We start from the raw sequence: 13,054 nt of genomic DNA, 5'->3' as shown, positions 1-13,054 counted from the left end.
CCATGGGATTTCCCAGGCAAGAATACTGGAGTGGGTTGCCATGCCTTCCTTCAAGGCATCTTCCTGACCCAGGGATTGAACCCGAGTCTCTTAAATCACCTGCATTGCCAGGAGGGTTCTTTACCACTGGCGCCACCTGGGAAACCTGTGACAAACTCAAATCTACCTCTGTGGCTGGCAGGTGATGGAAATGAGTGAACAAGACTGCACAGGGACAGGGGGAAACTGGAGCGGTCAAGTCCTGGCCAGGAGCCCCTTAACCTCTGCTGACTGATGCCAGGTGGTGGTGGGGACCCAGATCTCTGACTCTTCAAAGCAAACTAGAAATTTGGATTTCTACACAAAATCTCCCAATCTTTATGTGCTGGCAACTAATTTTTTAAAAATCTTGATATATTGGCCATTCAGGACATGCCTGTGAAGCTGCTGGTGTGGGACTTCTGGGTTCAGTGCCCAGGGCACATCCACCTGGAAGGCTGGCCTGTCACGAGGCACCCAGCTCAGAGCAGGTCTCCTGAACCCAGCCCGGATGTATCGGGCTATGCAGAGAGGTCCCTGTGATCCAGGAGCTGATCATCCAGTGAGTGAGATGTGTGTGAACACTGGATACCTAACAAGGAAGGCTGAGCAAAGAACGACACCAGAGGAGTAGTCAGAGATTCTAGATGCTGGCAGGCAGAGTGCTGGCCACACTGGCCGGTCCCTGCCCAGAGCTATCTTCCCAGGAGCGTTTTCCAGTTGTGTTTCTTTCCCTAGGTACGTGCAGCCCCCAATGATCAGCTTTGAAGCCATCTTTGAGCAGAGCACCCCCAACTCACCCATCGTATTCATCCTGAGCCCTGGCTCGGACCCTGCCAGTGACCTTATGAAACTAGCCGAACGCAGTGGTTTTGGAGGGAACCGCCTCAAATTCCTTGCCATGGGTCAAGGTCAAGAAAAGGTAGATTGTTGTTGGAAGCAACAAGCCCTAAACGTGCTTGAGGTGCCTGGAATGAATTCTCGAATGCCTGGCTTTAAGCCAAGAGTGCCACCCACACACCAGCACCACGCCTTTCCGGTCTAAGGAGCAGGAATCAAATGTCACAGCGATGATGACGATGTGAACAGTAGTTAGTTCTAGAGCTGACCTTCAGAGATCGCCTGGGCTTGCACTCGTATGTTGGAAACAGTATGTTCTGCTATTTCCAAAGCACTTTCTTTTAAAAAATAATTAATTAATTAGGCTGTGCTGGGTCTTGGTTGCAGCATGCAGGATCTTTAGTTGTGGTATGTGGGATCTAGTTCCCTGACCAGGGCTCAGATCTGGGCCTCCTATATTGGGAGCTTGGAGTCTTAGCCACTGGACCACCAGGAAGTCCCTCCAAATCTGGTCATCTTCGCATCTGGTGATCATCTCCCTCGGCCCTTGCAGCAGCCCTGTTTTGGATCATGCTGTCACTGGTGGCTGCCGGTGGCCAGGCCACCCTGTCAGGGGACAGGTGTCACTGTGTCTGAGGTTGGAGCTCTGGGTGCCGAGGGAGGCCAGTGAGTGCAGCCCAGTGAACCGGGTGACCCTGGAGGAATGCTCAAGGGTTGTATCTTCAGAGGCTCCCTCTGCAGCTCTGGGACCACCGGCTCCTTTGTGTCTTCTGCTGCAGTGGCCAGCAGGTTATGGGGGCTTGGGGAGTGTCTGGGAGAGCACAGGGTGGTGCAGCCTTGGGATGCCAACACTTCCCTTCTGTCTCCGTCAGAGCAGGTGGCCCTGCAGCTGCTGGAGACAGCGGTGGCTCGTGGGCAGTGGCTGATGCTGCAGAACTGCCATCTCTTGGTCAAGTGGCTGAAGGATCTGGAGAAATCCCTGGAGAGGATCACCAAGCCCCACCCTGATTTCCGCCTGTGGCTCACCACAGACCCCACCAAGGGCTTCCCCATTGGGATCCTGCAGAAGTCCTTGAAGGTCTGGCTGTAGGATAAACAGACGCACCCATGGCTCAGTTCCTCAGTTCGCCTCCCAGTTTTGCTACCTCTGTGTGTGTGTGTGTGTGTGTGTGTGTGGTGTGTAGGAGAGAGCTGGGACCCCTTGCACCCCTCTTCCCCAATTCCATCTCTCTCTTCAGAGATAAGCACTGTCCAGAATAAGGTGATGATCACTGGGTGACAGTGATGATTCCCAGGCCTGTCTTTATCCCTTCTGCATGTCCCCAAAGCATGTGTGGGTTAGTTTTCACAGACTTCACATTTATTAAACCTCCTATTTTGTCTCTCATGATTGGCCCACCCACAGCCCACAGAACCTGAGTGCTTGTTTCAAGGGGTTTACAGGCCCTGTTTAACTTAGTCTCCGGGGACATTCTGGGGAAAGGTTTTGTCATCTCTCTCTGCCTCTGGGACAGGTAGAGGAAAAATGTACCTCCTTCTGTTTTACATTTGAGGATCCCATGAATCAGAAAGGGGTTTAAAGAGCCTTCCTGGGGTCATTTGATGAGTTAGGGCAGAGCTGGAACAACATCTAGGTTGGTGTGTGTGTGTGTGTGTGTGTGTGTGTGTCTGGGCTGGGTCTTCGCTGTTGTGTACGGGCTTCTCTTGTGGAGTGCATGCTCAGTCCCTTCAATCGTGTCCGACTCTTTGCAACCCCATGGACTGTAGCCCGCCAGGCTCCTCTGTCCGTGGGATTCTCCAGGCAAGAATACTGGAGTGGGTTACCATTTCCGCATGGGGTTAATTGACCCGTGGCATGTGGGATCTTAGTTCCCCAACCAGGGATCAAACCCTTGTCCCCTGAATTGGAAGGTGGATTCTTAACCACTGGGCACCAGGAAAGTCCCCAATATCTAGGTTTTTTTTTTTTAACTAATTCGCCTGGGTCCTTGACTTTCACTGTTAGGGAAACAGGGAAGACACCCCGTTAGGATGGAGAGAAGGCCATTCTTCAGAGCCCGGCTCCTGGGTCTGGGGTCTCTGTCCCCATCTGTCTCCCCTCCTGACAGGTTGTCACTGAGCCACCCAATGGGCTGAAACTCAACATGAGAGCCACGTACTTCAAGATCTCTCCTGAAATGCTGGACCAATGCCCACACCCTGCTTTCAAGTCCCTGGTCTACGTGCTGGCATTCTTCCACGCAGTGGTGCAGGAGAGGAGAAAGTTTGGGAAGATCGGCTGGAACGTGTACTATGATTTCAACGAGTCTGACTTCCAGGTGAAGATGCGGCTGCTGCCTCTGCCCGGGGACACTCCTTTCTCAGTGGTTCCTGCCCGTGTTTTCAGAAAATGGTCAGAGCCTGGCTGGCTGTGGGTTTGTGGATACCCAGGCATGTTCCTCCTCTTTTAAGGTCTGCATGGAAATTCTGAACACATACTTGACAAAAGCCTTCCAGCAGCATGACCCTCGGATCCCATGGGGTAGCCTCAAGTACCTCATCGGAGAGGTAGGAGCATCCTGGGGACCCTCTGCACCTCTCCACTTCCCCCACCCCCACTGGGGCGGGCTGGGCTATGGCCTGGCACCCCTGGTCCATGGCCTCTGAGCCCTCTGGGACTCCCTTCTTTGAAAAAAAAAAAGATATTTATTTTTGGCTGTGCTGAGTCTTGTTGCTGCTTGGGCTTTCTCTAGTTGCGGAGAGTGGGGGTACTCTTCAGTGCAGTGCATGGGCTTCTCATTGAGGTGGCTTCTCCTGCTGTGGAGCACAGGCTCTAGGTACACGGTTTTCAGTAGTTACGGCTCCTGGGCTCTAGAGCACAAGCTCAATAGTTGTGGCACACGGGACTTAGTTGTTCCATAGCATGTGGGATCTTCCCAGACCAGGGATTGAACCTGTGTCTCCCGCTTTGGCAGGTGTATCCTTTATCACTGAGCCACCCGGGAAAGCCCTGGGACTCTTCTCTTGCTCCTGCTGCCCATCAGTCAAAGGCCCCTGCGTCCCTATGATATACCTCCATTCATCACTCCATTATTACTCATTCTAAGTGAGCAGGCTTCACCTGGGGGCCCTGGACTTATTGTCCTGGGGACTCATGTTCCCCACCTAGGATGCTTCAGGCACATCACTGGAGCCCAGCTCCTGTTCAGCTGGCCTGGAGGTCCACTCTGGAGGCCACGACCTTATACAGTGTTTGTGGGAAAGCTTCCCCGGTAGCCTGCACGTGGCTCAAACAGAGACCTCACCATTCCAGAGACAAAAGGGGCTGCTGGCTTCCTGCGTTGTTTTGTTGCTTATTTGCTGTGTTTTGGGGAGTTTGGCCAATTGCACACTGGCTCCCAGCATTTCACAAGAACTGCTGTCACCTTGGGCTCTGCGAGTCTGCACACTAGCCCTCTGGTATATAACGGCCTAAAGGCACTGTGGGTAAGTACGGTTGGAGCTGTACGGTGGCCAGACAGCAGGAGTCTCACTGAGGGTGCATCTGGCCTTGACCTTGGGCTATGTGCTGGGACCTTAGGGTTCACCCTGGAGGTCTGGGTTCCCACCGGCTCTCACTCTTTTTACCGTCAGGTTATGTACGGAGGACGGGCCATCGACAGCTTTGACCGGCGTATCCTAACCATCTACATGGATGAGTACCTGGGAGACTTCCTCTTCGATACTTTCCAGCCATTCCACTTCTTCCGGAACAAGGAAGTGGACTACAAGATCCCCCCGGGGGATGTCAAGGAAAAATTTGTTGGTGAGATTTCTCAGTCATTAGAAAGTATGCTAAATATTTTATCCTAAGGGAGCCCATGCATTTCAGATGTTCTGATTTCTGCGGTTGGCTTGATGGTTCTTCTGACCCCTCCACTGTTGGGGTTCCTTGTCAGGTCGGGGGTGTTTTCTTCTGCTTTTTAGAGGGAGCGCAGCAGGCCCTTCCTAGCCTAAGACCTGATGGAGTTAGTTCAGACTTCCTGTCCTGGAATGATGGTACATATATCAGATTCTCCACTGAAGGGCAGAGTGTCCCCTGGGAAACTCACAGAGCCATTTTCTTTTCTTTTTAATTTTTTTTAAATTTAATTTTATATTTGAAAACAAAGCAGTTTATTATACTCAAATACATACATATTTGTATATATCCCCTAGATATATACTGATAAGGGAAGGAGGTCAAAGATATATATACGTGTGTGTTAGTCGCTCAGTACTGTCCATTCTAGGCTCCTCTGTCCATGGAATTCTCCAGGCAAGAATACTGGAGGGGGTTTCCATTCCCTTTTCCAGGGGATCTTCCCGACTCAGGGATTGAACCTGGGTCTCCTGAACTGCGGGCAGATTCTTTACCATCTGAGCCACCAGGAAAGCTTAGAGTTTATATAAATTTTTGAAGAATACATCTGAATAACCCAGTTTATTATAATTCATATATTTATTGTTAGAATATATCTAATGATCCTAAATGTTCTTTTTAATATAGTTTATATTTTTTTGTTTAAGAAATTTTATTCAGCTATTTGGCTGCATCAGGTCTTAGTCACGGAATGTGGGATCTTCATTGTTTCATGCAAGATCTTTTGTTGGGGTGCATGGGCTCAGTAGTTGAGGCACATGGGCTTAGTTGCTCCATAGCACAGGGGATGTGAGTTCCCTGACCAGGGATTGAACCTGCATCCCCTGCATTGGAAGGCAGATTCTTAACTACTGGATCACCAGGGAAGTCCCCTCGCTGGGCCATTTTCATAAAAGCTGTGCATAGAGGGAGTTCCCTGGTGGTCCAGTGGTGAGGACTCTGGGCTTTCACTGCTGTGGGCCTGGGTGTGATCCTTGATTGGAGAATTAGGATCCTGCAAGGCATGGCAAAAAAAAAAAAAAAAACAGATGCACCCAGAGCTGGCTTGGATGTGGTAGTGTTGAATTCTTATTTTAAAAGCATGTACCCCTTTAAGAAGTGGAAAGTAATATAACGTGTCTGGGGAGGTTAAGGCTGTGGGTCTTCAGAAATTGGGGGCTGGGGTGTCGACATGGAGGTGTAACCGCTGCATGTTCTCTCCATTTACAGAAGCCATTGAGGCCCTTCCGCTGGCCAACACGCCTGAAGTGTTTGGTCTTCACCCCAATGCTGAGATTGGATATTACACTCAGGCGGCTCGAGACATGTGGGCTCACCTATTGGAGCTGCAGCCCCAGACAGGTAAAGTCCCCTGCAGACAACTGTGCTCCTGGGGGACCAAGGGCGTTGGTCCAAAGTGTGCTGCTTTGGTTTCTGGTAGTTTCCACATTGCTGGTGCCTTTCATTGAAGGCGCTGGATACCCTGGTCCCATGCTCAGGTGCCTTGCTGTCTCTAAAAACGTGTCCTGGTTTCAGGGGAATCCAGCGCTGGCATCAGCAGAGATGATTACATTGGCCAGGTGGCCAAGGACATAGAAAACAAGATGCCCAAAATCTTTGACTTGGACCTGGTCAGGAAGCACCTTGGGCAGAGCATCTCCCCCACCTCGGTGGTCCTCCTGCAGGAGCTGGAACGCTTCAACAAGCTCGTCATACGGATGACCAGGTCCCTGGCTGAACTTCAGAGGGTAAGCCCCAGTACTCAAGTGCAGATTCCTGCCCAGGTGGAGTGCCTGGTCTTCCCCTAGTCTTGCTTGATTGCTCTTGATTCTGTCAACAGGCCTTGGCCGGAGAAGTTGGGATGAGCAGTGAATTAGATGACGTAGCCAGGTCTCTTTTTCTTGGGCAAATCCCTAACATCTGGAGAAAGCTTGCCCCTGACACCTTAAAGTCCCTTGGAAACTGGATGCTCTACTTCCTGCGGAGGTTCAACCAGTACACGACATGGGTGAGTGAGGGCAGTGGTCTGCTTGCTGCTTCAAGGCTTGGCTGGGACTCCCTCAAACCACCTCCCGACTTCTCCCATCCCTGGTAGTACCTCTGTCCGGAGCTGATTAGGTGCTCTGGAAATGGTCCGTGACTCTGCAGGCATATCTGTATTTTTCCCCCCCCCATTTCTTTCTTTCTTTTAAAGACTCTGAAGCATACTATGCACAACTTGTTCACCTAAGAGTCTGTCTTGGCAATTGTTCCATCTAAGTATTACACTGAGATCTCTCTAGGCAATTCCAGCTCACAGATATCCTGTATCCTTTCCCCAGTGGACATTTAGGTGGTTACCATTGGAGTTTTTTTTTAAGTCAACTTTAAAAATTTGGCTGCACTGGGTCTTAGTTGCAGCATGTGGGATCTAGTTCCCTGACCAGCGATGGAACCTGGGCCCCTTGTGTTGGGAGTGTAGTCTTAGCCTCTGGGCCACCAGGGAAGTCCCTGTCTTTTTTTATCTGTTTGTTTTTGGTTTTGCTAGTACAAACAACATTCTGTTGCATGTGACTTTGGAGACTCATATGAGTATATTCCTTGTGTACAATGGAAGGATTGGATCCGGGTGTGTGCGTTTTAAATTCTGACAGCTCTTGTCAGTTTCCTAGAGAACTTGTCACCACAGTGTACAAGAATGATCATTTCCTTGCCTCTCTGCCACATGGTGTGTTCTCAATATTTTGGACCTTTTTCTTCTTCATATGTAAAAAATAATATCCAAGATTTTGGATGTGTATTCCTTTAATTATGGTGAGGCCGAATGTCTTTGACCTGTTTACAGACCTCGCGTGTTTTTCTGTGACTTGACTTTTTGTATTTGGATTTCATTCTTACCAAGTTTTCCACCTTTTAAAATTGATTTTTAAGAGCTCTTTGACTTCCCTGGTGGCTCAGATAGTAAAGCGTCTGCCTACAATGCAGGAGACCCGGGTTCAATCCTTGGGTCGGGAAGATCTCCTGGAGAAGGAAATGGCAACCCACTCCAGTATCTTGCCTGGAAAATCCCATGGATGGAGGAGTCTGGTAGGCTACGGTCCATGGGGTCGCAAAGAGTCAGACATGACTGAGTGACTTCACTTTCCTTTCCCTTTTTGTACATCAAGGAGATTTACCCTTTTTCTCTGCTGGAGTTGCAGATACCTCCCCAGCTTGCCTCAAGCTTGTTGATTTTGTGTATTTTTTTTCATAGGAGAGTTTTACATTTTAATGTAGTCAAATAGACCAGTCTTTTCTTTCATGGCTTCTGAGTTTTGTATTCCCCACTCCATGATTCTGAAAACATTCGCTGGAGATCTCATTTGGTACTTTTGTCGTTTATTTATTTATTCATTTTTGTTTTGTTTTTGGCTGTGCCACAGCATATGGGATCCTAGTTCCCTGACCAGGGATTGAACCCTCGACCCCTGAAGTAAGAATGCAGAGTCTCAGTGTGGTTTATTGTTTATATTTAAGTCTTTGCTCCACCTGGAGTTTGGCCATCCAGCTTGTTCTTCCCAATGGGCCAACAGCTACCCCAACACCATCTTTCTCCCTCTAAGGTGAACTGCCTCTCTCGTCAGCCGTGACCCTGGCATTTGATGGCAGCCCCAGGCTCCCACCTGACCGCCTCCCTTTCCAGGTCACCGAGAGCGAGCCCAGTGTGATGTGGCTCTCAGGGCTGCACATCCCAGAATCCTACCTCACGGCCCTGGTGCAGGCCACCTGCCGGAGGAACGGCTGGCCACTGGACCGCTCCACTCTGTTCACCCAGGTGACCAAGTTCCAGGACGCAGACGAAGTGAATGAGCGGGCAGGACAAGGTATGGCCAGCTCCCTGTAGACTCACAGTCTCTCCTGTAAGGTCTCCCTTCTGGAGCTGAAGGCGTGAGCACAGCGTGGGCCCGGATGGGCCAGGAAGTGTTTGAAGGTCAGACTGCTGCAAACACTGGCTGTGTCTGTGCACTGTCTGCGTGGGCCCTGGCATCTCTGAGGGTTGTCTGGATGCTTCTTGTCCGGTTTTTCCTTTGAGATGCGGGCTGATGTCAGGGGAGAGCTGAGCCACATTCGCCCTGCTTGTCTATGGGAAATGGGCTCCTAGGGTTAGAGTGTGAGCTTTCAAAGAACTGGATCGCCAGGTGGCTTCCCAGAACCATGAGAACCCAGGGGCATGGAAGCCAGGGAGTGGGATAGGCGAGGTGCGGACCATTTAATTGTGCTGTAACTTCAAGTCCCTTAGACACTGGCTACAGTCTGAAAACTACAGCTGGAAACTGCTATTTCTTGGGGGAGTCATGTCTTAGAACAGTGGTCCCCAACCTCTGGGATCTATTTCTGATGATCTGAGGCAGAGCTGATGTAGAAATAAAGTGCACAAGACATGCAATGCACTTGAATCATCCTGAAACCATCACCCCAAACATCGCCTCTGACTCCCAGTCCGTGGAAAAATTGTCTTCCACGAAACTGGTCCCTAGTGCCGAAAAGGTTGGGGACTGCTGTCTTGGAGTGAAGTGCAAGCACAAAAGCCCTCTTGATCTATTGATAGCTCGGGGAGCAGGGATTTATAGTGAACATTCAGGAATGTTCCATCCCCATTGTAGAAGCCCCAGAGAGGTCTCAAAGGGACTGGCGGTGCTGGGGCCTCCACCCTCTCTGGGCCAAGTGGCCGCCCTATTCTCCGCTCCTGGGCAAGTATGCACTGTCCTCCTCCCCGAGACCGCTTCCTCTGCGAGGCTTCAGCTCCCTGCTTTCCTGTCACTTTGGCTCTGGGGGGACTCAGAATTGCTGTGGTGCCAGCTGACTCTGGGGGCCCCAGGCCGCTAAGTCTGGGGTGCCAAATCGCTGGGGAGAGATGCCCACCCCTCCTCCATGGCACGGTGGCCATAGGGAGGGTCATGGGGTCTCTGGGGCATCGGATCTGGGCTGTTCCTCTACAAAGGGAAAGTGGGCCAGTTAGAAGTGGTGGCCATGTCTTTTGGGAACAGGCATGGGCTGTGTCTGGGGAAGGAGAATCGGTTAGTTACCTTTTTGTTTACTGATATGCACATCCCCTAAGAGCCATACAGCAGAATTATACGTCCCCCTGCCTGAGTCCAGGGTTTCCCGCATGGCTCAGTGGTAAAGAATCCACCTGCCAATGCAGGAGACGCGAGTTCTATCCCTGGGTTGGAGGAGGAAATGGCAACCCACTCCAGTATTCTTGCCTGGGAAATCCCATGGACAGAGGAGCCTGAGGGGTTGCAAAAGAGGCAGACACGACTGAGGGACTAAGCAACAATGCCTAAGCCTGGCTGTCTTCCTTGTGCCTCTAGGATGCTTTGTCTCAGGACTGTATCTAGAAGGCGCTGACTGGGACATAGAAAAAGGATGTCTTATCAAGAGCAAACCCAAGGTGCTGGTGGTTGACCTGCCCATCCTGAAGATCATCCCCATTGAAGCCCATCGCCTCAAGCTGCAGGTGAAATGCTGATGCCCACCCCAGTTCTCCTCTTCTGGTCTCCTCTGACTAGAGTTAGACACCAGGCGGTTTCCAGCAGTCTTGCCTTTTAGCACAGGAGCCCTTCACCTTTCAGGGCTGGGGGAAGCCCTTGAGCCCGTCCTCAGGAAATGCACTCCTGCGCATGAGTGTGTGCAGAGCCTTCCTCAGGGGGGCATGGGTTCAAGCTCGGATGCGGTGGTCCAGGCCTGCTTCAGGAGTGACTTCTCCCTTCTTGTGAAATTCTGTGGGCACTGCTTGGATCTGGAGTTACATTCGCTGTGGACAGCAGGTGCCTCCTGCCCTGCCGCCTACCCGCTTTTCATGGGTGTTTGCAGAGCCTGGGCGTGCCTCATGGGCTTGGTGGGGAGCCTTCTGGTTCCTTAGCTCTTTGATGAGCCTTCGCCCTCCCACCCACCCTCTGGGACTAGCGCTGCCTTCTGCAGGCTCAGCTGGTCAAGAATCCTCCTGCAATATGGGACACCTGGGTTTGATCCCTGGGTTGAGACAATCCCCTGGAGAAGGGAATGGCTACCCACTCCAGTATTCTGGCCTGGAAAATTCTATGGACTGTATGTATAGTCCACATATATAGTCCATGGGGTCATAAAGAGTCAGACACAACCACGCAGCTTTCAATTTCACTTTCGATTCTGCCCTCACACCCTTTTTCCTGTGCAGAACACCTTCCGGACGCCTGTCTACACCACCTCCACCAGAAGGAATGCCATGGGGGTCGGCTTGGTTTTTGAAGCCGATCTCTTTACCACGAAGCACATTTCTCACTGGGTCCTGCAAGGGGTGTGCCTCACCCTGAATTCTGATTAACCCTCTGGCTGAAGAAACAGCAATGGATTCTAAGTCTGTGGTCAGTGGTGGATATGCTGGAGTTAGGGACGACTAGATCGTCTGCTGTCACTTCTTGGGACTGCTGGAGGAAGGAGGGGGATTGACACTGCTTTTTCCTTTCATTTGAAATCCATTTTCATCTTTTTCCATATAAGTTAACCTGAATGGTTTTTTCAAAAAAAATTTTTTAAGGAGTCTATGTATTCAAAAAGTAAAATAAAAAAGAGCCTTTTAAGATGTGTCAAATTTTCTTTCCCTTTTCAGACAGAAATCTCTTTCCCTTCTCAACAAAATTGGCTGGCATGTCAATGGCACAAGTGAGAATTCTAATGTAAATTTGTCAAAGGTGTTTTTTTTTTGGTTTTTAGTATTTTCTTAAGTCATTTATTTGGCTGTGCCAGGTCTTAGTTGCAGTATGCAGGATCTTTAGTTTCAGTATGTGGGATTTAGTTCTCTGATGAGGGATTGAACCCCAGCCCCCTGCATTGGGAGCAGGGAGGTTTAGCCACTGAACCACCAGGGAAGTCCCCCAAAGGTGGTTTTCTGATAATCCAGGTCTGTTTCAGCAGCTGCCTCTTTGGGGCAAGCGCTGTGTGCTAGGGTGTGGGGTAGAAGGCAGGGGCTGCCCCATGGGGTCAGCAGGGGCCCCTTCCCTGGGCTGATGATGCCAAGGAGGAGCAGAGGTGGACAGAATCACCCAGGGCCTCTCCCTTCCACAAGTCTCCAGCCCAGTTCTTGTGGTGCAGACCTGCCAGCAGGTGGGTTAAGACAGTGGGTCTGATGTTTGAGCCCCACCTGAGCTCCTTCCCCCAACTGCCTGGGTTTGTGAGGGTGCAGACTTAGAAATTTCCAGGACCAGCAGCTCCCGGGTGTCCTTTCCTTCTGTGCACCTGGAGCCCTGGCCAGGCCAGTCTGGGGATGAGGAGCAGCTTAACTCTGCATAGGAGGGACAGGTCTGAGCTGAGCGCTAGCAGGACACGAGGGCAGGGCTGGAAAAGCGACTTTTGCCAGAAACGCAGAACATTCTAGGGACTAGCTCTGGGTAGTGTGAGCTAACCGGGGCTCCTCTTTCCAGAAGTGAACCCCACCCCAGGACCTACCCTGGGTGAGCCCACTGTCTGGGCAGCAGTTACGGGTGGGGGTGTGCTATTTCTCCCCCTCCCACTGTCTCTCCCCTCTAGGCCCACCCTGGGGTGGTTTAATAAAAGACACAAAACAGAAAGAAGGCAGGTTTAGAAAATAAAGTTTGTTGGGATCTTAAACATTTTGGATAAAACAACAAAAAATATGAACACACATTCAGGTCGTGGTGATATGAGGAGTAATGTCATCTTATTTAGTTCCTGTGACATAACATACATCTGCTCGGTTTATCTGTGCCGCCCCCGGGGTGAGTGTGTCAGTGGGGTCTCCATGAGGGCTCAGGGCTTTTCCGGAAAGGCCGCCCCGGAAACCCGAGGCGTGAGGTCAAGGCCGATATGCGTTGCTCCGACTTTAGAATTAGGCGTGTGACTATCGGATAATTTCGTTAACGTCGAGCAGGAACGTGGCCTGTGGCCCGTGCTGTGTGCGCGCGCGTGCGCGGAGGTTCCGCGGAGCGGGGCTAGAAGCAAGCGAGTGGGCACGCAGGTGTTTGGCCTCAGCGATTAGTAAATATGGATTCTGCGGCAGAGGCAAGATCCTGTTTCGGTGTCAAGTCAGAGGGCCAGAGGAGGAGCAGGAGGAGGAGAATCTGTTGACAGTGTGAAAAAAATTTGGCATGCATGGGAATTTAAAAAAAAAGACAAAGCAAAAGAGATGGTGAGGATGAAGTGTTTTCCTAGTGGTGATCACAGTGCCTCGACAGCGGGGTGGAGGGTCGCCGGGGGGTGGGGTGGGGCGCTCACACAGTTCTGTCCGTCCCTGAGTGCTTCCTGACCACCTTGCCTCCGTTCACCTGGTCCACCGCCAGCGTCTCCACCTCGGGCGGGCCTGCGCCGGGGCCACGTGGT

At 51.1% G+C, this 13,054-nt stretch overlaps 2 protein-coding genes across 2 annotated transcripts in view; one reads left to right on the top strand and one right to left on the bottom strand.

Annotated features, from left to right (window-relative positions):
* Window positions 1-11,296, top strand: part of DNAH10 (dynein, axonemal, heavy chain 10) — a 158,629-nt gene extending 147,333 nt beyond the window's left edge. The window contains exons 69-79 of the mRNA XM_010841412.1: window positions 757-940; window positions 1,736-1,936; window positions 2,967-3,176; window positions 3,310-3,405; window positions 4,471-4,642; window positions 5,948-6,079; window positions 6,254-6,465; window positions 6,558-6,725; window positions 8,379-8,559; window positions 10,051-10,196; window positions 10,896-11,296. Coding sequence (XP_010839714.1) covers window positions 757-940; window positions 1,736-1,936; window positions 2,967-3,176; window positions 3,310-3,405; window positions 4,471-4,642; window positions 5,948-6,079; window positions 6,254-6,465; window positions 6,558-6,725; window positions 8,379-8,559; window positions 10,051-10,196; window positions 10,896-11,042 — 1,849 coding nt within the window. The 3' untranslated portion in view covers window positions 11,043-11,296. The remainder of the gene's footprint in view (window positions 1-756; window positions 941-1,735; window positions 1,937-2,966; window positions 3,177-3,309; window positions 3,406-4,470; window positions 4,643-5,947; window positions 6,080-6,253; window positions 6,466-6,557; window positions 6,726-8,378; window positions 8,560-10,050; window positions 10,197-10,895) is intronic.
* Window positions 11,297-12,484: 1,188 nt separating this feature from the next.
* The window catches only part of CCDC92 (coiled-coil domain containing 92), a 10,726-nt gene continuing 10,156 nt past the window's right edge, over window positions 12,485-13,054 (bottom strand). Inside the window, exon 6 of the mRNA XM_010841410.1 lies at window positions 12,485-12,666. Coding sequence (XP_010839712.1) covers window positions 12,485-12,666 — 182 coding nt within the window. The remainder of the gene's footprint in view (window positions 12,667-13,054) is intronic.

The sequence above is a fragment of the Bison bison genome, unplaced genomic scaffold (assembly GCF_000754665.1).
Source record: "Bison bison bison isolate TAMUID 2011002044 unplaced genomic scaffold, Bison_UMD1.0 scf7180017864160, whole genome shotgun sequence".
Taxonomy (NCBI): Eukaryota; Metazoa; Chordata; class Mammalia; order Artiodactyla; family Bovidae; genus Bison; species Bison bison.
The sequence above is the reverse complement of the archived record's forward strand: the minus strand, read 5'-3'. Positions and strand labels throughout refer to the sequence as shown.